This window comes from Elephantulus edwardii, unplaced genomic scaffold (assembly GCF_000299155.1).
Source record: "Elephantulus edwardii isolate Elephantulus edwardi_28Jun2011 unplaced genomic scaffold, EleEdw1.0 scaffold00033, whole genome shotgun sequence".
Taxonomy (NCBI): domain Eukaryota; kingdom Metazoa; phylum Chordata; class Mammalia; order Macroscelidea; family Macroscelididae; genus Elephantulus; species Elephantulus edwardii.
The window spans coordinates 20,836,732-20,861,662 of NW_006399783.1; the positions used below are offsets into that span (position 1 = coordinate 20,836,732).

A 24,931-nucleotide genomic window follows, 5' to 3' on the forward strand; every position below is an offset into this window, starting at 1 on the left:
TGTGCTTGCCTCCAATTTCCCCATGACTGGTGCTTGGGAGTACTGCACACGGGACACAGCTGGTTACAAGTTTATTGTGGCACTGGAAGTGTATGGGGGCCGGTGTGGCCAGCACCGGTGTGCAATGCTGATGTAGGGAGTGGGGGTGTGGGGAAGTAAGGCAGGGCATGGGAGACCCCAGGCTTGGGCCAGGAGCCGGGGTTGAGGCCATCTTTGCCAGCCCTACCCAGAAGTCTTGGAGTGACGGTTCTAGGACCATGACTCCTGAAACTGGAGCAAGGCCAGGCTGCAGTGGGCAGGAGGGGCTCACACATGAGAAAAGGCGTGGCTCTTGCAAAGGGGCTTGTCCTTCTTGGAGTAAAAGGTCTTTCCTTCCAAGTTGATCTGACATATCTAAGGGCAGAGAAGACAGTCACATGTGGTAGTGGGGTGCAGGAGAGGCTCCTCCTACCTGAGGACTGTTAATGAGACCAGCGGTTTGGGGGTGGAGGCGAGGTTGAGTCCAAGGGGCAGCCAGTGAGAGGTACTCACCGCACAAACAAAGCATGTGTCATGCCAGCTGAAGCCCAGGGCCTCCAGGAAGCGGTCTCCAGCATCTATCTTGAAATCACAGCCTCGACATTTCGTGCCAAACATCTTCTCGTAATCTGGAAATGAGGGTAAAGAGGAAAGGGACATTAGATTCCAGAGGAAGCCTCAGTCCTGCCCTTCCCCACCCCCAGCCCCTCCTCCAACCTCGCTCGCAGTAGGGTGCCCCCTCCTCCATGTAGAAGGCCCTGTTCCTGATGGGCGTCTTGCAAGCAGCGCAGGTGAAGCAGTGTACGTGCCAGGTCATCTTCAAGGCATGCATGATCTCCTGTGGGGGAGTCAAGCAGGGGAGCCCAGTCTCCTCCTGGTCTCCAAAGCAACATCTCTATCGTCCTGTGATCACACTTCAACACCCACACGTCTTTCTCCAAGCAATTCCATCCCATGGCTATCCAAAGCCACCCTGCTCTTTCCTTTATTCTTTAATATTTATTACCCTTAACAACATACTACCAGGGAGCTCTGATGGTAAGAAGTTGCACTGCAATCCTAAAAGCTTGTGCTTCGAATCCACCAGGTGTTGTGAGAAAAAGATGAACAATTTCCTCCCCAGAAACTTACTGCCTCTGAAAATCCACTGGAGGGTCAGCTATGAGCTGGTTCTGACTCGAGAGCACACAACATATTACCAGAGTTTACTTATGTCGGCATCTATATTAGGAGCCAGGGCTGCACTGGAGGTTAAGCACTGGGCTGCTAACATAAAGGTCAGTGGTTTGAGCCCATCAGCTACTGAGGGAGAAAGCTGAGACGTCTGCAGGCCCTGGGAGTCAGAACTGACTTGACACGGTGTGCTGGGTTGGGTTTACTGTGTATTCTGTCCCCCACTTCTCATACTCAAAACTTTTCAATGGCTGTGACCTTTCAGAAGCAGATGGCCAAGGCTGCCTTCTGAGGTTCTTTCTGTTATATGCTATTGAGTCAGAACTGACTCATAGCTGACACTCTAGCGGGTTTTCAGAGGCTGCAAACTGCATGGGAGACTGCCCTTCTTTTCCTGCAGAGTTGCTGGTGGATTTGAACTGGGTCATGGGTTGGCAGTACAGCTCCTTGTCCACTAGTCCTCCAGAACTCCCTGAGGTACCTCTAGAGAAACTCAAATCAGCAGCCTTCTGCTTGCTTAACTATGTGTAATACCCAGGGACTCCTACTTGGTCTTAGTGCTCAGTGTCTGAACCGAATTCATCCGTCTCCCTCAGGCCCAGCTCTCATCCCCAGGACCCTTGGACCAGCAAGGGCACATGGTGCTCAGATCTGGAGCAGGTAGAGGGCAGTGTGGGGTCTTAGGGAGGGGCAGAGGTTTATAGTTTCACACAGAACTTGCTTTTTAATTGAGACTCGGCCAAAAGCTTTATCTTCTTGAGACCCAGCTCATTCCTTTGTGAACTAGGAAACCTAATCCTTGCAGAGTGATGGTTTCTTATGGCCATACATCAGAAGCCTGGGCCCCAGACCCAAATGCCTGAAGGGGCCAGGTGGGAGCTGAAGAGTGAAACTAGCAGAGGTGAACAACAGGGCAAGGGGGGACTGTATCCTGGGAACACCTGTCTGCCCAAGGGGGACTCGCTGACTGGTTTGGTCAGGAATGCTATGAAAGTTCAGGCTAAAGTGTCATCTTCTGGGTCTTGACCCAGAAGATGGTTTAAAAGTTATTACTTGAAAATGAAACAGTACAGCTCAATCAAGACTTACATATGGCCAGCACCTGGTCCTCTGATGGCTTATTTGTAACCTCCACTGTGGCTGCCAAGTCAACTCTGATTCATGCCAAGCCCTGTGTCAGTAGAACTGTGTTCCATCATTTTCAGTGGCTTTAATCGTGACGACGTAAATCACCAGGCCTTTGTTCCACAATACTACATGGTGGATGATAACTACCAACCTGTAGCTAGCTGCTGCTGGTAGTGCGGAGTCCATTATGACCCACAGTGTAAACCCCTTGTGCCACCCCGGGGCCTTTAATGACCTCTACAATCTCTACATCATACTCCATGTCACCTCACAACCACCCTGGCCAGGAGTCACTGACATTCCCTTTATGGTCAGGCTCAGAGAACATGATTGGTCCAGGTCATACAATGATGGCAGCAATAGGATGATTTTATATTCCCTTCTGCCTAGCTTCAAAGCTCGTTCTTTCTGCAAATTTGTGTTGCTTTTCTTTTAAGAAAAAGAGTAAAGACATTGGTGAGAAAGGATACCCAATAGAGGGAGCACCTGGCCAGGCCCACTGACTCTGGGCTGGGAGGCAGGTTTCAGAAGAGTCTGTGGCCCAGTTATCAGTTTCCAATTTATTCCCTAAATTTGTCTGTTTCTCCATCCTCACTGCCTGGACCCAGCTCCCAGCAGCCTCCAGCCCCCTGCGGTCTATCTACCAGACTCTGTCAGGCCTCGTGCTCCAACTTTCTAACAGCTCTGCCCACCTCTGCCTCAACCTCTTTCTTCCTGACTTTTCTTTTTGACGGAGTTGACCTGTCTGCCTGGAACAATGTCTTCTGAGTCTTCTACAAGCTAATTCCTACTCAGACTTTAAGTTCAGCTTCAATGCCACTTCCACCCACCCATTCATTAAATATCTTCTGAGCACCCGCTATCTATGGGGCACTGCATCTGGCTCTGGAAACAGCAGTGAACAATACACATCTCATCCTCAACCCATGATGCTCTGACCTGGGGAAGAGATGGGGGCAAAAGGAAATGACTGGGTATAATGGCACACCGAAGAGGGCCTGACCCAGTGAGGAAGATGGGCAGCAGCAACTATGAAGGTTTTCCTGAGGAAGCGACCTTTGTGTCCCTGAGCAGGAAGGCAGACAAACAGGGTGTTCAGGAGGGTTCCTGGTGGAGACGATAGCTTGGACAAAGGCCTCAAAGCGGGAGGGAGGCAGCCTAAAATGGTGACCCCAAAATGGAGAGGCCCAAGGCGCTGAAGTACTGAGAGTGGATGGGATCAATAATGAGACTTCAGGGAGCAAATGGTCCCCACATGGTCCCTAGACGGGACCAGTAGCTCCCAGCCCCTGAATGTTCCTCCAACTCCATGAAATAGACTGAATCCTCCTGATCCACATTGGATGCCCTGAGGGCAGTGTGCAGACCTGAAGGCTGGTAGCAAAGGACAGTCCTGAGAGAACACTGGGCAGGAAGAGTCCCTTTCAGAGCACCTCTCAGGTTGATAAAGTCAGACTCCTGTCCTTTGAGCATAGGGGACAGTAGGCCCTGAAGCCCCTGCAGAAGGGGAAGGGGAAACCTATGGGCCATTCTGTAGCAGTGGTGGCCTTGGCCAGGGACTCAGGACCTACTGAGGCTCAGCTCCTCCTCAGTGGGAGGTAACCCTGGCGCCTGGCATTACAGGTGGGCAAGCTGAGGTGCCTGTGGAAGGCAAGCAGAGCACGCCTGTGAAGAGCAGGGGCAAACCTGATGCCTTACTCAAGGAACATCCAGGCACACGCCTGTTCCTCTTGAAGACTCCATCGGGGTGTGACCCAGGCTGGCAGGTGAATGACTGTGAACTCGGGCAAATTTCCTCATCTCCAAGATGGGCATGATAACCAAGCCGACGCAGTGTAAGACTATGAAGCTGAATGCCCACATGCATTAAATGCCCATGAACATTAGCGGTCATTACACGACAAAACTGTGATAACGGATGTTAGATTTGGCCTTTCTTGTCTATTCACCAAACTTCCACTTTCCATTGGGCACACAACCTCCCCAAAATAAAGACTGTATTTCCTAGTGTCCCCTGAAACTCAGTGTGATCGTGTAACTGTGATCAAGTTCTGGCCAACGAGACGGTTGTGTGCTAGCATCCTCAAAAGCCAGCTGTCATGGCCTTCTGTCTCCTCCTCTTCCTCCCCTCTCCACTTCCTGCTGGCTAGAATGTGGAAATGCTGGCTGAGGCTGGAAAGCCTTCCTGGACTCCGAGGGCTGAGTAGGCACCTGCGGAGGATGGCTGAGCAACGAGAAGCAGGGTCTGCAGTGAGCCAGGTATGCCCACTGCCTGCTTTCTCACTCTTTCCAGGTGAGTAGTTAGATGTGGTGAAGGCTGCTCTGATTCCTGCAACCCCACTGTGTCAAAGCAAAACTGTGCTCCAGGGGATTTTCAGTGACTGTGACCTTTTACAAGTCGACTGCCAGATCTTTCTACTGAGCACTTTTGGGTGGACTCAACCCTCTAAGCATCTGATTAGCAAGCAGCCAACCACATGGACTATACCATGCTGAGTGTTCTCTTATCTGTCGTCAAGGTAAATCTAACTGACAGGAACGTCACCAGCACAGAACTGTCTGGGTCTATCTGACTGCTCTGCCCTGGCATTCATAGGAGGAGGAAGTGTGATGGCAGGGAGGGTCGCGGCTGGGGCCATTCAATCTGTGCAGCCTCCAGCTCCTCTCTGGGTCTCAGTTTCCACATTTTTATAACTCACGCAGCTTTTCAATCCTGCCTGATCTGTCTTTCCCCTGAGAGTAAAGAATATCAGCTCAGCCCCTGACTCCCTCCTGGTGTGAGGTCCTGGGGTAAAGCCCACGTATGTCACGTTCCCAGTCTCTGCACCCCACATAGGACATACCGCCTGGCAGGGTTCACCTTTAATAAGAGAATGAATGAGTGAAGGTTGATGGCCCATTACTTGAAACTCCTGACAGACATTAACTGAAGTCCCAAGCCTGGCTTTGTGCAGCAGGCAGATTTCCCTACAGGAAATCTGACTAGGCTATGCTTTGTGTTTATCGTCAGTGGGACGAACATGATACTATTTCTGGCTCTGCCACTCAGTGGCCTATGCCCTTAGAGCATATCAAGTCATCTTTCAGAGTCTCAGCTTCCTTAGGCATTAGATGCAGCAATATGTTGTTCCTCATGCATAGCTACCATCCATCTGTCACTGGGGCCACCTTGCTGATGCTACACATGTTTTAGTGGCGTTTCCAGGCCAAGACAGACTAGGAAGAAAGGCCCTGTGATCTGCTTCTGAAAATCAGCCAACGAAAGCCCTGTGGAGCACAGTGAAACAATCTATAACCAAGCACGGCAATGCTGCGAGACCAGGAGGCATCTGCTTCCTCCATTGCAGCCACCAGGATGAAGGGCAGCTCACACAGATCAAGCCAACACTGGATCTGCCTCTCACAACACTTTCTCATATTTCCTGGTTTTATGACTGACACTACTTGTTATTGCTGTGTACTGTCAAGTTTGAACCAACTTATATCTGACCCTCCAGTGGATTTGCAGAGGCAATGAGCACAGAAGGAGGCTATTCCTCTTTTTCCTGTGGTGCAGCTGGTGGATTTGAACTACGTGCCTTTGGGATTGCAGCACAGTTTCTTATAACTAGGCCACCAGAGTTCCCTTATGACTGGCACTTAAAGGGCTAAACTCCTGGGTTTCCCAGACTCCCTTGCAGCTAAGGTAAATATGATGCAATTCTAAGACAACAGGATGAAGATGGAAGGTTTTGGCTTTTCTTCTGGAGTAGAAAGGTACCATCCTGCTAAAAGCAGGTCATTTGCTCCTTCCCTTTACTTCTTCCTTGGGCAAGGACATAAGGCCTGGGAAGTAAGCAGCCACCTGGCAACTCTAACATGACAAACTTGAGGACACAGGTCTCCATGCTAAGGATTCTGGAGCAAAAACAATGGGAAATCTTTGGTCTCTGAAGACATCCCTCAGCTGCGGTTCCAATCTTCAAATTCTTAAGACTAAAAAAAATAAATTCTCCTGTTTAAAATCTCTGTAGTAGGGAGTTCTGGTTTTGCAGCTGACCACATTGCCAAGACAAAGCAGCCACCTCTTATTTTAGCTTAGCCTTCCCGCTGTAGGATAATGTCACTTTGGTTTTATTTTAGGGAACCACTCATGCCTCAAGGGAGCTCTGGTGGCCTAGTGTTAAGGAGCTGTGCTGCTAACACAAAGGCAGGTGGTTCAAATCTACCAACTGCTCCACGAGAGAAAGACAGGCAATCTACCCCCATGCAATTTGCCACCTCTGAAAACCCACTGGAGGGTCAGCTACGAGTTGGTTCTGACTTGGTGGTATACGACACCACCACCACCACCACATGCCTTACCCTAAGCCTGTGGCTCCGGTAGGGCTGCCCCCATCCCTGCAGTGGGTATAACTCGGGCCTGTCTGGCCAATTAAGAGTCAAGGAGCTTGGTTCAGAGATGGGCACATGACCCGATCCAAGCCAGTGAGCATCAGCACTGAGACTTCTCCTGCATCAGTTGGCACAGAAGTGCTCACTTTCACTGTGTTGTGTGAAACTGGAGCAGTATTACTTTAGTGTGTGGTGTCCCCTTTGTGGCCCTTTAGGGAGGCAGCATGCTGGGGCATGAGACCAACACAGGTGAAAACAGAGGCACATACGGGAAAAGGTCTTGATAACCTTAGTACCTGGATTCTGTTGTTCTTTTGCCACTCAGTAGATTCCAACTCGTGGCAGGCCCATGTGTTACAGGGCAGACACAACCTACAGGGTTTTCTTGGCTGTAATCTAAATGACTACTCTGCATGTTTCTTCTTGGTGCTGCTCGGCAGGGTTGAACTGATAATCTTCAGGTTTGCAGTCAAGTGCAAACTGTTTGCACCACCTAGATTTTGCTGGGCCTGAAGTTAGTGCCTCATGGGTTTGCCATTATCTGAGCCAATAAATAGGCTTTGGCCATTTGTTAAGAGGATCCTGGCTTATATATCTCATCTGTAGTGAGGCTAATGCAGCAGCCCCTATATTAGGCTGTTAAGCTCCAAAGGGATTATGCAGGGAGAGTCCGAGGCCCTGGAGTTGTTCCAGACTGCTCAACGCTGACCCTCAGAACCCAACTTCCCAGTTCCCGCCAGCCCCACTCACGCCTGTAATCTTCTTCTTGCACTTGGCACAGCTGGGTGCATAACGCACATCGTAGCAGGGGGGGCAGAAGATAGCCCCCTTCTCCTCGAAGAAGCCACCCTCTTCTAGCACCTTCCCACACTGGTTGCACACAAACTCCTCAGGATGGTACGCATGGCCCAGTGCCACCAGGTAACGGCCCCTGAGAGGACAGAAGGGCCAGTGAGAGGGCATATCTGCCAATTAGCTGGGGTTCTTAGCTAGACTCCAAATGAGTTTATTACGGCACTTACTAGAAAACCTTGGGAGGGAAAGTGCATTCTCTCACTGTCCAAATATAAAGGAGTCAGGCAACTGCCCGGTTAGTAATTGAGTGCAAACCACTCGTGCCACCAGGAGCCTTTAGTGACTTCCCCATGATCACAACAGGGCAACAGGGCAGAAAGGGACCCCACTCTGTCAGGCGACACTGCTTTGATGACAGATTATAAGAGTAGTTGGGGGGGGGGTTTGTGCGGGGAGAAGGGTGCAACAATGAATGAACGGAATTCCAAAATCTCTGTAGATGTTCATTGAAATGAAAAATAAACAAACTAAATTAAAAAAAAAAAAAGAGTAGTTGAAGAATAAGGAGAACAGGGGCCGAGAACTTGAGTCTCCCAAGATCGGTCTGCAGAAGTGGCAAAAAGACAGCCCTTGGGGGGCTGGAGGTCCAAGTACCCAGAATCTCTCAAAGATCAGTCGGCCCCTGACCTAGCCCATCCTGCTGGTCGGCTCCACCTGGCATAAGCTGAACCTACAGTCTCTGTAGGGGAGAGGTTTATAGGTTCTAGATAAATGGAAGGAGGGGGTGCTTTGCAGAGAGGACAGGAATCAAGAGAAGAACAAGGCCACGTCTGAGAACTAGGAAGGTTCTAGAACCTCATGCCCTGACTGGGGGTGGGGGTGGTGTTATGTGCCCCTGCTGAATCTTTTAAGGGGTCTCAAGCTTGTCTGCTCTGAGAGTGGAGGTGCAGCAAAGAGAGGTGGAGGGAGAGAAACAGAGGGGCTAGGAAGGGCCTGGCCCTTCTGTGTCCAGAGCTACAGCTCTGACCTCTTGTTGACACCTTCCTTCACCAGAACACACTGATGAAGTTGGTGTGGGGGGATTATGAGTCCTGAGGTTCCGAGCAAGGTCCTCATCTCCAATCTGATTGGAAACGGAACACTTCTCTTCTAGCAGTGACAACTGAGGCAAAATGGGAAAGTAGGTAAGGTTGGGCTAAGACAGGAAGGGCCAAGGTAGGGAAGGGACAGGCCACCTACCGGATGACTTTGTGGCACTGGTGGCACACAGGAGTCTTGCCATTGCTGCCACTGCTGCCTCCCATGCCCCCTCCAGCGGCTGCCTGCACGATGGAGGTGCGGTTCTGCAGGGGCGTGGGCGTGGCCGGCTGGCTGTGCCGGGTCAGCACAGTGCTGGTTTTGTCCGGGGCATAGCGTTCAGCAAATGCAGAGTCCACGGCCCAGGGTGGGCGGCTGGTGGGGCTGGGACTGGTAGGGCCTGCCAGGGCCAAGGAGAGTAAGTCCAGGGGGTACCCAGGGAATCCAAAGGGCAGGGGCAACTTAGAGGAGCCTGCCACCCCCATGTTCCCTGGGGGGCCTAGCCACCCTCACCCAGGCCAAGTCCACTCCCTCTCACCAGGTGACCAGGGCTCCTGGGTTGTAGATGAGGCTGGGGCTGGGGCTTCTGTCCTGGGTACCTGGCTGCAAGACCTGCTGTTCAAAGCCCTGCAGGGCTGAGGTTCCTGGTATGCTCCACACCCCCACCCCCACCTTGGTCCTGGTGGCTCCAGGAGACACTGGAGTGAGTGAGAACTGCTGGGCTGGGTTCTAGGTCCCACAGAGGGAGTGAAATAGAAGAGAAGCCTCTTCAACCCAGTGCCAACTGGCTGGTCTTTGTGCAGAGCTGGGGGGGCAGGTCTTGGGAATCCCTCATACCAGCGCTCCAAGTCTATTAGCAAGGTAGACCCTCTTGGTTGGGTACCCCTTTCCATAAAGACCCAGAATGGCAAGGCCCACAATGAATCTGAAACATCAAACACCTCCAGAATTCAAATGTACACAAGACTCATAATAAAGAGAGAAGACAGAGGCAGAGAAAGCAGGCCGAGAATGTTTATTTCCATGCCCAAGCTGGCGTGGACCTGGCAGACAGCAGCACCACAGGGCAGAGAGGGTCAGCAGTGTCAGGTGAAGCCAGGCCAGTGCCAAGCGGGGCTGCCAGGGTCAAGCCTGTGGAGGCTCACCCCAGGGGCAGAAAAGGGGTAGGTGAGGTAGGCAAAAGCTGGAGGCACCTATAGGGGTGCCTTGGGCAAGAAGAACAGAAACAGAGAGGCAGAGAGGGCAGCAGGCCGGCGAGAGGGCCGGGCTACGACTGCACGTTGAGCACGTGGGCAGAGCGCTGGTGGTGCCAGTCCCGGAGGCGGGTGTAGCGTGGGCTCTGCAGCTCCAGGACATACTTTTCCCTGGGGGGCAGAGAGAGAAGGAGGAGCAAGTAGAAGGAAGGAGAGATGGAAGGGAGGGAGGAAGGAAAAAAGATGGAGAGCTCTGGCTGGAGTGCCAGGAGCAGACCTAGGAGCGGGAGAGGCAGGAGGTAGGAGAGAGGGGCTAGTGTCCATCTCATTACCTGGATTTCTTTAGGTGTTCCTCATCCGGGTCTTGCACTGAGAGGGGAGAGGCAGGCATTGACCAAGGTGAAACAGAGGGTCATCCCAGACAAAGGGTCCACAGGGCTTCAGAGTCAGAAGGAAAGTCTACCATGTCCAGGACCAGCACTTACTGAACTCGGTGCCCGTGAGGTGGGCAAGAATGCGGAAGGAACGGGACTGGCCTGTCCCGGGTCGAGGCCGCCAGTCCTCCGTGTTCTCCATCAATCGTTGTTTGCTGGCATTAGGGACCAGTGGTCGTACTGGCAATCTGCAGGAAGGACGTGGCTGAGAAGGCATGCTGGGGGTGCATGTGGGGGCAGCCCCTCCCGGGATCTGGTCCATGTGGGCAATGGTGACTGGGAAAGTGAGAAAGGGAAAGGCCAAGGTCTCTGCTGGTGAGTGGTTGGGTGGGGGAGTGAGAGGTCAGGGAGGCATCCAGGAAAGGGAGGGGCCACCGCCCAGAGTGCCAAAGGAAGGAAGACAAAGACAGGTAGAGGGGGCTCACTGACTTGTCAGGGGTCTGCACCTGTGAAGAAACAGACAGATGGACAGATAAAGGGACAGAAAAAGGGAGAAGACAGAAAGGGAAGAATCTGAGTACCCAGGGGTAAGGCCACAGGGAACATCTGGGGCTCAGTCAGCCAATAAATACCACACCCCAACCCTAGGCTGGCGGTGGGGACGCAGCCACATTCCATTCAGAGCCCCTCTGGAACCCCTAATAGAGCCCTCTGCTTGCAGCCCCTGCCCTGGCCGCCAGAGGTCGCTGCCGCACGGTCTCGGCAGGGCTGGGGCGCAGCACAGGCGGAGCAGCGGCTGGCAGCGGGGGACAGAGGAGGAGGTGGGTGTGGGCGGACGTACCCGTTCTGCTGCGGGGCGCTGTCAGCAGTAGGGGAGGCCCCAAAGGGCCGGGCCGTCTTGTTGAGGGAGGCGCTGGGTGCAAAGGTGTACCGCGGGGGGTCCGCGGTTGGGGCCGGGGCCTGAGCAGAGACAGAGCCAGGCAGGGCGGGCAGGGAGCCGGGTTTGGGGCCGGAAGTGGAGTACCCCGCCCCACACTCCAGCCCCGCCCACACACATCTGGCCAGAGGCTGCAGGGGAAGGGGTGACTCGGGTTTCAAGGAGGGGGCCCATCTGGAGCTATGATCTCAGTCCACGCAGGCTCGAGGGCAGACAATGTGCAGGCGCAGAGCAAAGGCCAGCATGACGGAGGAGGGCTGGCAGACGGGCACAGACAGACAGACAGACATGCGTGGTGCCTGGACCGTGCGGCAGCCTCCGGCTCAACTGGAGTTCCCCCAAGCTATCTCTGCTCCGGCCTCCAATTCCTGTCCAGGAACTCAGGCTACACTGAGGGTAGGTCAGCCCGGGGTGTTCTGCCCCGCCCCACCTCCTCCTATGTCCCCAGCCTGGCACTTACCTTCTGTTGTTTGCTCTGAGCTGGCTGGGCCCTGGAAGTAAAGGGCAAGAGGTGAGGGTAGGCCATGGAGGGTACCCCTACCCACCCAGGTAGCCAGCATTCTCACACCTGCTGAGACCCAAGCTGAGGCGCTCCCCGCAGGTTCGGATCTTGTTCTGGGCTTCGATGTGCGTGAGGGCCCCAGCATTCTCGCCATCAATGCTCAGCACCCAGTCGCCTACAGCGACACCAGCTTGTGCTGCTTTGCCGCCAGGCGTAAGCTGTGGAGTGGCAGAGAGCATGGAGGCTACTGATTCTGAGGCTGACAGTGCCAACCTGCTCTTTTCCTAACTGCCCCACTTCCACTTTCAGAGCCCAAACACACTTTGGGGCAAATGCTATTCAATAAGTGAGTGGTACTGCTTATCTGAGCTTCACATTACCCCAATCACCCTGCTTATTTATGTATTCATGTATTTTTCCCCCTTTACCTCGAAGCCTCTCCTTGCAAAAGTCCAATAGTTATGACATCAACGAACAATTGCTCTCAATATAAAAGCTTTAGCCTTTTTAAAGTCGTAACAGGTCCACTACCACCCCTGGCCTCTTGGACTTCTGCCTAGTCTGTTCCATCTACTAGACATGCCCTTCCTTCCCCTGGCTTTCACACATGCCACATTTCTGATACCTCTAGGTAGTCTGACCTCTGACACTCCCAGGGACCAACTCCAGAGACTTGTCCCCCATCTGTCTTCAAACCTTTAGCAAATGCCTCAGAGAGCCAGGGCTAGGCCATGTCATCTCCAGGTTACCCGTGTGCAGAGCCTGAATGGGGCTTCACAGGCTATAAATGGCTTTCATTTGCAAGATTACAAATACCCTATCACACCACCTTCCACCAATGATGCATTATATCTTTCAGGCTGAGAATCTCCACTTCCTGGGGCAAATGAGGGGAAAGAGGATCCAGGACTTGGCCATGATGGCAGGTAGAGCAATTAGGAGAAGCTGTCAGACTCCAGTACCTTTCCTGTTCCTAGTCTAGCCAGCAATTTAGGCAGGGTGACTTAGTCATTCATGGACTGGAACTCAGGGTGGCCTCAGCCACCTGGCAGGGGCCTGGTCCTGAGTAGTTTTCACAGGAAGTGCTTGCAGGCAGATTTACACATCATAGTGCTTAGTGGAGTGTTAAGGATTGAATTGTGTCTCCCTAAAACATGTGCTGTAAATCCCATCCTTATGCCTGTAGTTACAATATCACTTGGAGATGCGTTTTTGTTGTTACTGAGACAGGATTAGGGTAGGGTGTGTTTTGAGCCAATCTCTTCAAAGACATAAAAGTAACAGATTAAGCAAGTAGAGAAGATGGGGCAAAGCTGATGCCAGTCACATGGAGATCACCACAAAACAGGCTGAGGAGATAAAGACCTTCCTCCAGAGCTGACAAAGACAGAAAGACTTCCCCTAGAGCCAGCACCTCAGACTGACTTCTAACATTTTAAAACATGTTTGTTAAGTAAATTTCTGCTTATTAAAGTCAGTCACTGTGGTTGTCTTATTATTGTTAGGTGCTATGACTCATAGTGCTCCTATGAACAGATTTGAACCTTGCCCTATCCTGTGCCATCTTCACATCTCTGATATGCTCGAGCTCATTGTTACATTCTGCCAGTATCAATGACGAGGCGGGAGGGGACAGGTTGCTTGCGAGCCCCGGAGATTCATCAGGTCGTCCAGTGCAGACTGATCCCAGGCTGAGAGGAAAGGGCAGAGGCATGGTATGCAGACACTGCCAGCACTGGGGCCAGGAGGCTGGAATGCTGGCTGCTTCTAGTCCGTGTCTGGGAGGTTAGTATACAACTGTATTCCCTTCTTCTCCTCTAAATAATGGTAATCACTGCAGCGGACATTTAGTGAGCACTTACTAGTTCCCAGGCCACATATGCACACTAAGTCCTCAAATAACTATAGACTAGAGTCTAAAATTATACCCACTTTATACATGGGAAACCAAACAGAGAGGGCAAGCAGCTGATTTCAGCTAATAGAGCCAGTAAAGGCAGGGCTAGGATTTTTCTGATTCCAAGGCTCCTTCATACTGAGTCACCTCTGCTGAGTGTTGGGACCCTACTCAGGGTCAGGTAAGCTCCCCTGAAAAGATCTCCTAACTACTTGGTTGGGTTTGGGGCCTGGATTCCCTATCTCACCTTTGTTGTTGCTGTTTTTATGTGCCATCAAGTCAGAACCAACTCCTAGCTGACCTGCCAGCAGATTTTCAGAGGCAACAAATCACAAAGGAGTCGAATGTTTACCTTTTTCCCACAGGGTATTCAGTGGACCTGAACTTTGGGTCTTTGGGTTGGCAGCGTAGTTCCTTACCATGAGGCCACCTACCTCACCTTTAGCTCAGTCTCATACCCCTTATCATGGGCAAGGGGAAGTAACGCCTTCAAGGGGAAGTGACTTACTAAAGTCACAGTGAGTCAGGAGAAGGGAAACCTGGCTGGGCCACTCCCTACTGACACCCAGTGACTACTGGGAGGTGTGTTCTGAGCCAGAAATGGGGGTCCTGGGAGAAGCAGGAACAGCTGGAGGGAGGTGAGGTGGAAACTATTTCCTTTCCCAGGGTGAGGGAGTGAGGAGAACAGGAAGGACAAGAGGGCAGGGCAGTCAGTGGTCAAAGAGATAGAGAATTGAGGGGAGAGCTGGGGGTTGGCTGGAGAGATATGCAGAGTAGCTCTGGTTAGGGGTAGGGTGAAGCTCCAGAGCCCAAGGGGGAAAAGTCAAGAGGCTGGACACTTCCCAGGGTGGGGGTGAGTCAGCTTGAGGGCTCCACTGAGGAGCCCAACCCCCCAATCCCAGACGTTACCTCATCTCTTAGGCCTGGGCCCACAGCCAGCTCCAGCCCCTCCCTCGTCTCTCCATTCTGGGGTCAGAGAAGAGAGAGGGGGCTGGCCTAGCTCAGAAAAGACCACTCCTTCTGCCTAGGCCCAAGACCAATTGAAGGTCTGTGGCTGCTGACAAGGTAGTCCAGGCTAAGAGTGCCCACAACAGGCCATATCTGGAAGTCCACCCTCACTGGATGAGGAAACTGAGGCTCTGAGACCTGTCAAGGCCTAGGGTTCTCCGGCCATTACTTTTCCAGGGATGGGAAATGTGGGCTAAGTTTTCTGAATGGGTAACACCTGAGGACTATGTAGAAGTGTGTGGTCGGGAGGGAAAGGGCGATGTTGCCCTTGCTTCCAGGGCAGGTGTCAAGGGAACCCCATAGATGGGTCCCCAGAGGCACAATGATTGCTACTGCCTGCCTTGGCTACAAAGCCTCCACAGACAGACTTCGCCTTGAGGCCCCTCTCAGACTGGGCAGTGCCTGGGCAACCTTCTGGCCTCCTCCATGATGTGCTTGCCCTGGGCTTCCTGCCAAGAGCTGCCTGCCCACTGGCACTTGGGTGGGCCTCTGTGGCCTGGCGGATATGGGGGCAGGAAGTGCCCCACCAGCCCCCAGAGCCTAGTCACCAGTACCAGTGCTGGCCTCTCCTACTCCAGGAAGGCAGTTTGCTCTCTGTTCCACAACTGACTCCCACAGCTGGAATAGGGGCCTAGTGACCAGTAGGGACTTGCCTTGGGCCACCTCTCAGTCATGGAGAGATGGGCCCCATAGATGGAGTTCAGGGGTCCTAGCCTAGGCCAGACTTTTGGGCTTTGCAGAGTCCAGCCACTCAGCTGGCCATCCCAGCATGGGCCTGCATTCTTAGGCTTATAAGGCAATCCCCCTGGCACAGGGAGGAGCCAGCCCCCAGCTCCACCCCCACCAGGCTCTCAGGAACTCAAGGTGAAGACCTAGAGATCACTCCTGGCTCTCCACTGCAAAGGATCAAAGGCTGCTGGATTCTGAACAGGTCAGAGGATGAGACCCTTTCTCCTGCCTACACACAGCCCAGTCTCAGCATTTGACTTCAGACAAATCCTTTCTCTGACAAAACCAACATCTCTACCTCTCTACCTCCAATTTCTTCATGTTGAAAAACAGGATAACAATTCTTATCTCCTGACTGAGGTGATATCCTGCAGTCAAGAGTGCCAAGCCTGGGTCCTTGTTTGAAGCAATGTTCCTTCATCTGGCTCAGATACTTCTTGTAACCTCAGGCACCCTTCTGCAGAAGAGCTTACACTCTGGCCCCACAGCTGCTGTGGTGCTTTGTGGCATGGCATTCAGGGCCCTGCCAGGCTGAAGGAATGCTGGGGACTCCATATTCAGCGCACTGGGAGTTTTTGCAGCCTTGTTCCATCAGGACAGGGCAAGAGGCAGTGCTATCCCTTCACCTATATGGACCCTGGCCTAGTGGCCCCTAACTGGTTCCTGCTCAGACTCTTCCCATTATCCACTTGAGATCTCAGCATCTCTGGAGCATGGGAGAGCCCTTCCCCCAACCTAGAACTCTGCCTTGGCTCACCCTGGAGATGGAGAGGGGTACGTTGAAGTCCTTGCCCCCCTGCAGCCGGAAACCCCAGGGTGCTGGCCCTTCCAGCACTACCTTGAAAGAATCCATGGTACCCACTCCTGAGAAGAAAGAAGAGAATGTAAGTGATCAGCATAGTGGGTGGGTAGGCTGAGCACTGACCACCAGCCCCAGACAAGTACCAGGTAGTTACAGGTGGACGTTGAGCACACCCAGGGGCCATGAGTGCTGACCCTTATCAGGCTTGACTGGACCTTTGGCTGGCTGTGCATACTTTGGAAAGACAGGGCCACCCTCCCTCCTTTAGGGATGGAAGGCTGAGGGGGGGCAGTATTCAGGCATAGGGTTCTTTTCATCCAGGGACGGGCTGCAGCGCTTCGCTGGGACGGCCTGGTCCCCAAGCCAGCGTGGAGCCTCGGGCGGTGGGGTGAGTCAGGGGCCAGCGCTCCTCTCCCCCGCCCCCAGATCCCGGCAGGCGGGCAGGCCGCGGCTGGAGCCTACTCGGACTATATAAGGCGTGTAAGCTGACACTGCGGGGAGAGCCAGCGGAGGGAGCACACGGGGGCTCGGGACGCGAGGGGGAGGGGAGGAAGGGAAAAGGAGGCGGCTGGAGCGGGTCCTAACCACTCCGGAGCGGGCCGAGGCCGCGGGAAGCCAGGGCGGGACCCCTGGGCGCTGGGAGGGTGGGGCGCGGCCCCTGGGCAGATCCGTGGAGGCCGGGACCTCAAAGTACGTCCAGTAAGGGGATCTATCCTGGAGCCTAATGGGGTGCTATCTCCCACACAGCCCAGCTCCCGCCACTGCATGACTCAGTTTCCCCTGATCACCCGCCCAGGCACCACGCACCGGCCAGTCCTGGTTGCAGGAAGGTGCGCAGGCGCCAGTTTGCCCCTCCGCAGCCCCGCAGGAAGGCGGGGGCGGGGGCCTGGCCTGCGGGAGGAAACCCACTCTGGCCGCGACCCTGAAGTTCTCTGTGCACCCCCCGAAGAAGGCTCCCTCCCACGCGTGGCCCGTGTAGGCTGCCCGCGCTGCCGCTGGTACCTGCTCGGCCCCGCAGGGGCGTTGCTCGGCCGCCGGCTCCCGGGAGCCGCGCGGAGATCGCCACCCGTCCTGTACTCAGACTCCACCCCGCGTCCCCGTCGGCTTTGAGTCCACGGCCAGAGGTGGAGCGTGGGGCCACGCCCCTTGCGAAACCACGCCCCCGGGTCTCTAAGCTCCGCCCAGCAGCGGCGCCTCACTTTTGGCTGGAGGGCAACGCTGGTCCGGTCCCAGGGAGTTGGGCAGGGCCAGGGCGGGGCTGGGGCTGCAGGACGCCGCATCTGGGAGAGGTTGCTCCGCCCCGGCCTTTCTAGAGACTCAACAGCCCCTTGCGCCTCCAGCTGGTGGTGAGAAAAGAAAGTGAGCTTTGAAAAAGACAGCTAATTCAATCTCTCTGAACCGAAGTTTCTTCCTTGGAAAAATGGACCAATAACACGCATCCTTGGCCCTGCACCTACCTCGCACTGTCACAATGGCTGATGTCCTGCTATATTCCCACCCAAGAGGCGGCTCCGCTTCCAGACCAGTGTCCTCACAGTCTCCACTCTGTCCCTAGCACCCAATCCGGATGACTGACACCGGTGGGAGGACGAATGAATCCACAAGTGAATGAATGTGCAGATCGGTCCTCGAGTTCACCTCTTCTTCCCATCACTCCAACTCGTGACACTCCTAAGGGGGGGGAGTGGTTCTTACATCTCTCTGTGACTGGTTGTGACTGGTGTTTTGGAAGTAGGTTGGCAGGTCTTTCTCCTGAGTCTTAGTCTCAAAGTTCCAAAGAAATCCGTACAGTGTCATAGCAACCTAAGCTTCCACTAACAGGGGTAATGACTGCACATGAAATGCACTGGCTGGGAATCGAACTTGCATGTCTTAAATGGAAGTTGGAAATGTTGCCACTGCTCCACCACTCCCCTCAAAAACTAGTTGCCATTGAGACCACTCCGACTCATGGCAGTCCCAGGTGTCAGGAGAAAACAGTGCTCCGTGGGGTAGTCAACGGCTGCTTTTTCAGAAGTAGGTTGCTAGGCTTTTCTTTTATCTTCTCCCTACTGAGTTGTCTATCCATCCCTTTGTCTCCTACTTTTATTTCCTCCTGAACTCACTTCAGTCAGGCTCTTGACCTCACTGTTCTTCTCATATTTCTGTCCTCACATTCCTCTTTTCAAGGTACCCAGTTACCTCCAAGCTATCAAATCAGTGGTACTATCTCAGTTTATAGGTACTATCATGCTAGATGGAGAAAAGATTGAGATTGTCAAGGACTTCATCTTACTTGGATCCACAATCAATAAACTTGGTAACAGCAATCAGGAGATCAGGAGATGTATTGCACTGGAAAAGTCTGTGGTCAGGGACCTCTCCAAATTATTAAGGAACAATGATGTCAGTTTGAGGACTAAGGTGTACCTAATTCAGGTCATGGTTTGTTCAGTCACTCACTCGCTGTGTTACTGAGAGCTGGACAATGAGTAAGGATGACAGAGGAAGAACTGATGTCTTTGAACTGTGGCATTGGGGAAGAGTACTGAATGGACTGCCAAACGAACAAACAAATATATCTTGGAGAAGGTGCAGCCAGAGTGCTCCTACATCTCACATACTTTGCCTGGAAATTGCTTCATGCTTGGAAAGGTGGAGGGATAGCAAAGGAGAGGAAGATTCTCAATAAAGTGGATTGACATAGTGACTGCCACAATGGACTTGAGTCTGACACTGAGAGTGGCACTGGATAGCTCAAGGTTTAAATATATTGTTTCTAGCACTATGAGCCATACTTGATTCCACGGCACCTAACAAAAACAACAACAGCTAATGAGGGAGCTTTGGTGGTCCAGTGGTGAGGAGTTGCACTGACCAAAGGTATGCAGTTCAAAGATATGCAGGTCAAATCCACCAGCTCTTCTGTAGGAGATAGATGGGCATTCTCCTCCTGTGCGATTAACTGCCCCTGAAAACCAGCTGAAGGGGGAGCTATGAGTCAGTTCAACTAGATAGTACACAACCATAATAATTAATGAGGGCCCTCTGGTGGCATAGTGGCTAAAGAGCTGCCAAACCAAACACATGCAGTTCGAACCCATCACTTAGTCCATGAAAGTAAGGTGGGCAATTTCCCCCCTTTGAGACTTACAGCTTCTGAAAACTCGATGGAGTCAATTCCAGCTCAACACTACACATGCTAATGGCACAGTCTGCAAGAAATTGCTCTGCTGACTCAGAGGCCTGACCTCTCTGCTGGTTCAAATTCACCAGCAGGTCCCTGACAGAAAGAATCTCTTCCATGAGATTCACAGCCTTGGAAACCTGCTGACAGATCAATTCTGACTCCATAGCAATGACTTTTTGAGTTTAAATAGATAATGACTTGAGAATTTCTGTGACACTGTCCTTGCTTTTTCTTTCCCTTATGTCTCAGTTTCGATAAATTCCACCTTCAAAAGACACTGCATCAGATTGCTTCTGACAATTGCTATTTCATTCCTGGACTCTGTAACAGCTGCTAACAAGTCTCTGGCTTCTTCTACCTGGGCAAGGTCTTCTCTCTGTAGCAACCAGAGTGATATTTTTAAAGCAGAAATCACACTTCACCCTCAGCTTTTAGCGTTCTAGTGGGCTGCTACTGCACTTAAGACTCAAGGTGCTTACAAGGTACTAAAGAACTGGGTCTGCCTCCTACCATTGTTGTCTTTTTCTCTGGCCACATGGGCCTTTGCCTCAGGGTTTTGCATTTATTGATTCCTTTACAGGGAGCGCTGGTGGCAAGAAGCTGCTCTGAAATCCCAAAGGCTCGAGGTTTGAGGCCACCAGCTGCTCCATTGGAGAAGGATGGCCAATCTCCTCCTGTGCAATTAACTGCCTCTGAAAACCTGCTGGAGAATTAGCTATGGGTCAGTTCTGATTCGGCACACTTTCTCATTTTGTTCCAGCCTAGTGTATTTGCTCTGTTCATTGTGCAGTGGTGACTGGGAGAGAACTCAAAGGTGGTGTCTCCATCTGAAGAACACAGTGGAGCGGTTCCTTGAGGAAAGCTGTGGGACCAGCAGTACCAGACCCTGGAGGAGGGCTCACTGAAGTTCAAGTGCCACCAGGCACTCTTGCCCAGAGTATCCAGCTTGTCCTGCAGTGCTGACCTGTGGTGCTCAAGGGCAAAGTCTGATTCTACAATAGCAGAGGAGGGGACATGGACATTGGAGGACAAAAAAGGGAGAGATGCAGTAAAATGCTAGACCTCTCTTCTGGAATTTAAATATGCATTTGATCTTTGGGTACAAGACCAAATGCAGAGAAAACTGATGTTGAAGATATTCCAGGGGTGGGGGGAATCCTAGGCTTGACTTCACCGGAGCAGAAATCTTAGGAAACTACATTAACAGTGGGCCAGATTTCACAAATCTTGATAAATTACTCCTAGTAGGTTTTTTCTTCCTTCTTTCTCTCTGTTTCCCCCTGGATCCTTGTAGAAATGATGCCAATCTAGTCGAAGAAACAGATTGTAGTAGAAGAAAAATATGGATGCTTATAGTTAATGGACTTCATAATGCATTTAAGATTGTTTTAAATATTGCATTCAAATATGACTTTTATAGGGAACATGGTGATCATGTGGAAACTGTTCAACGGATATGTGGTAATATTTTTGGACTTATTTCTGCCTGTCATGAAGTTTTATATGCATTTTACTAATTTCATATTAAACTTGCCTTTTTAAAAATACAAAACCAAAACAATATGAGGGAATTGTTATTGCTAAGTGCTGTTGAGTTGACTAAGATCCACAGACACCTCATGAACAAGGGATCAGAATCTGCCCTACCCTGTACCGTCCTGACCAGCTCTAACATACTGGACCCCACCGACAGTCACTGTGTCAGTCCATCTTGTTGAGGGTCTTCCTCTTTTACTTTGATCCTCTACCTTTCCAAGAATGAGTTTCTTTTCCAAGGACTGATCTCTCCTAATTGTTGTTGTTGTTATGTACTGTAGAGTCGGGAATGACCCACAGTTGACATCTTTCTCCCAAGGACCTGCTGGTGGCCTCAAACCGTGTGCCTTTGGGATTGAAGCACAGTGTCTTACCACTAGGCCACCAGAGTTAATTGTTATTGTTGTTATTATGTGCCGTCCAGTTGCTTGTGACTCATAGCAACCCTAGAACGTGTGCAGTCTAGCATCCTTCCACGTCTGTAGGACTTCCCTGCAGAGGTGACAGGGTTGCTATGAGTCACAAGCAACTGGACGGCACATAATAACAACAATAACAATTAACTCTGGTGGCCTAGTGGTAAGACACTGTGCTTCAATCCCAAAGGCACATGGTTTGAGGCCACCAGCAGGTCCTTGGGAGAAAGATGAGCAATCTCCTCCCACGTGATTACTGCAGCTGAAAACCCACTGAAGGGTCAACTGTGGGTCATTCCCAACTCTACAGTACATAACAACAACAATTAGAAGAGATCAGTCCTTGGAAAAGAAACTCATTCTTGGAAAGGTAGAGGATCAAAGTAAAAGAGGAAGACCCTCAACAAGATGGACTGACACAGTGACTGTCGGTGGGGTCCAGTATGTTAGAGCTGGTCAGGACGGTACAGGGTAAGGCAGATGTACTCATAGCAACCCTATGCTCTGAACTCTGATCTATCTTGAACCAACCTCATTGTCTCTGAGAAACCTAGTGCCATTACTTCAGTCACTAAGTCAATCCTTCTTATCCAAGGTCTTTCTCTCTTGCGCTGTCCCTCCATCCTTCCAAGCATGATGTCCCTCTCCAAGAACTGCAACATACTCAAAGTATGTTAGGTGGAGCTTCAGAATCCTTGCCTCCAAGGAGCAACCTGATTTCACCCTCTCCAGGACAAGCATATTTGTTCTCCTATCAGTCCCTTCAATACTCTTCTCCTGCATCACAATTCAAAGGCATCAATTCCCACATCACCCTTAATCACTGTCCATATTTCTGATGCATAACAAGTAATTGCAAAGACCATGACCTGGATCAGGTACACCTTAGTCCCCATAGTGACATCGTTGCTCTTCAATACTCTTCAGGGTGTTCTGATGGCAGATTTTCCCAATGTAATTCTTCTTTTGATTTCATAGCTGCTGGTACATTCATGGCTGCTATTGATTGTGATGACAAGCAAACTATCTCAATCTCTTCTGTCTATCATGATGCTGCCAGTCAACCAGTGGTGAGAATCTTTGTTTTTGTTGGTTTTTTTTTTATGTTGAGTTTCAATCCATATTGAAGATTACAGTCCTTGACCTTCTGCCACAAATGCCTAAGGTCCTCCTCAGTGTTAGCAATCAAGGCTGTGTCATTTGCATAATGCAGGTTGTTGATGAGTTTTCTTCAAATCCTGATGCCACATTCCACCTCCTAGATCCTAGCCTCCCAGATGATTTGTTTCTCAAATAGACTAAAAAGGTAAAGAGATAGATAGGATGCATTCCTGACATATACATTTCCTGATTTGGAACCATGTAGTGTTTCCTTGCTCTGTTCTAACAACTGACTCCTGTTCCAAGTATAGGTTTTGCAAAAGCACAATTGAATGTTCTGAGATTTCCATTCTTCTCAGGGGTAGCCACAAATTGTTGTGATCCGCACAGTCAAATGCCTTTGCATAGTCAATGAAACACAGATAGACATTCTTTTGGCACTCTCTACTTTTAGCCAACAGCCATCTAACTTTGGGCTATCATGTCCCTAGTGCCATGGCCTCTTCTAAGCCCAGCCTGCACATCTGGAAGTTCTCTGTTGTTGTGATAATAGTATGCTGAAGTTATGTCAGACAAAGTTTCACCCACCTTGCCTCTAAGAAGCACCCTGGATGCACCTTCTCCAAGCCAGATTTGTTTGTCCTATTGTTGTTGTTGTTAGGTGCTGCCAAGTAAAATATGACTCATAGAGACCCTATAAACAAAAGTTCTGAACCCTATATCTATCCTGTGCCATCCTCACCCTTCCTGTACACCAGAGCCCATTACAGCAGTCATTGCATCAATCCACCTGGTCGAAGGTCTTCCTCTCCTTCACCGACCTCCACCTTTCCTAGCATCATGTCCCTCTCCTAGCATCATGTCCCTCTCCTGGCAACATGCCCAAAGTATGTGAGGCAAAGCTCTATCATTCTTGGCTCCAAAGAGCGCTCCAGCTGAACCCTCTCCAAGACATATTTGTTTGTTCTTTTGGTCATCCATGGGCTGTTCAAGGCTCTTCTCCAACACCACAGTTCAAAGGCATCATTTTTCTTTTGCCCTCCTTATTCATTGTCCAGTTCTCAGATCCATAGCAAGTAATTGGAAAGACTATAGCTTAGGAATAGGTTTGAGGCACTAAACACCAATGATCAAAGACCAGATGAGTTGTGGGATGATATCAAGGATATCATCCATGAAGAAACCAATAGGTCATTACAAAGAGAAAGAAGAGAAAAAAATCAGGATGGATGTCAGAAGACACTCTAAAAATTACACGGCAGCATCAAGAAGCCAAAACAAAAGGAAAACATGCCAAAGTAAAAGAGCTGAGCAGAAGATTTCACAGGGCAGCTCCAAAGGACAAAGCAAAGTATTATAATGGAATGTGCAGAGAGTTGGAATTGGAGAATAAAAAGGGAAGAATTTGCCCTGATTTTGTCAAGCTGAGAGAACTGAGAAACAAACTTAAGCCTTGAGTTGCAATATTGAAAGGTGCTATAGTAGATATATTGAAGGACCCAGAAAGCATCAAAAGAAGATGGAGGGGAAAGATGTCCTCCAACACCACAACTCAAAGACATTGATTCTAGGGAGCTCCGGTGGCCTAGTGGCAAGATGCTGCACTGTAATCTCAGAGGTATGTGGTTCAAATCCACCAGATGCTTTGCTGGAGAAGCAGGCAATCTCCTCCTGTACCAGTCAGATCTGATTTGACAGTACACGTAAAAATAATACAATAAAAAAAAAGACTGATTATTTTTATTTCATCCTTATTATCAGCTGTATATCAAGTAATTGAAAAGATTACAGTTTTGATCAGGTACACCTTAGTTCTTAACTACAAAAACAAAACAACATGATGTTATGTTGTTGTGTACCATAGAGTCGGAACCAACACAAAGATGACCCTCCGGAGGTTTTCAGAAGCAGTTAATCACACGGGAGGAGATTGCCCATCCTTCTCCTGCAGAACAGCTGGTGGCCTCTAACCGCGTACCTTCAGGATTGCAGTGCAGCTTCTTGCCACTTATAGACTATGTGCAGTGGTAGCTTCTAGACCATGTGAAGTGGCAGGGTCCTTTCCGGGGACAAAAAATGAGCTTTTCTTTTGAAAAGTATTAAATAGAAAAACAAATCCAAAACCCTTCTCTAATCACACTCTTTAATGAATTGGCCCCCGGACACCTCCCCCTCATCATCCAGTATTCCTTTCGCATCGCTTCGTTTTTTCTGTACAGAATTTACCACCATATGATATCATATGAAGTGTTTGTTTATTCACTGCCTTTGGTGGTTAGAATTTTGCTCATTTGCATGTCATTCCCCAGAGAGCAGGGTCTTGCCCACCCTTGTAACCTCACAGTTTGAGCACAATGGGCGTGAATGAACTGATGAAGGAAGGAAGATAGGAAGGAAGGTCAGTCTAAGGAAGTAAAAAGACAAACAAGCAAAGGAAGGAGTGGCAGCCTGGCAGCCTGGAGGTCCTCATAGTCTTCCAGCAGAGAGGCCCCGGTTTTGGTCTTTGGGCTTCCAAGCTCAGGCTGGGATGTAGCCTGGAAGCCCCAGACCAGCACAGACAGCACCACCCCTGCCTCTCCGCGGTGGACAGGGTCCGAGGTTAGGCGCCTGCGCCCCCTGGTGGCCGGGCTTGCTTCAGCGCCAGGACAAAGCCGAGAAGTCACCACTAGGTAGATCTACACTGAAAAGAAGTGTGCCAGGCT

The 24,931-nt window shown here is 51.0% G+C and overlaps 1 protein-coding gene across 2 annotated transcripts; it reads right to left on the bottom strand.

Annotated features, from left to right (window-relative positions):
• Positions 1-306: 306 nt before the first annotated feature.
• On the bottom strand, positions 307-17,054 carry PDLIM7 (PDZ and LIM domain 7 (enigma)). Of its 2 annotated transcripts, XM_006884404.1 has the most exons (13): positions 17,010-17,054; positions 15,963-16,069; positions 11,638-11,789; positions 11,530-11,560; positions 10,974-11,092; positions 10,244-10,380; positions 10,091-10,127; positions 9,104-9,168; positions 8,728-8,965; positions 7,444-7,624; positions 736-856; positions 532-647; positions 307-393 (listed from the first exon to the last, which is right to left on the bottom strand). In XM_006884404.1, the coding sequence occupies exons 2-13, from the start codon at positions 16,056-16,058 to the stop codon at positions 307-309; spliced, it is 1,380 nt and encodes a 459-aa protein (XP_006884466.1). In that variant the 5' UTR covers positions 16,059-16,069; positions 17,010-17,054. The 2 variants fall into 2 exon arrangements, with proteins under 2 accessions (XP_006884466.1, XP_006884467.1); XM_006884405.1 differs by lacking the exons at positions 307-393; positions 532-647; positions 736-856; ... (1 more) ...; positions 8,728-8,965; positions 9,104-9,168 and adding an exon at positions 9,569-9,929 and having other exon boundaries at positions 17,010-17,049.
• Positions 17,055-24,931: the final 7,877 nt, after the last annotated feature.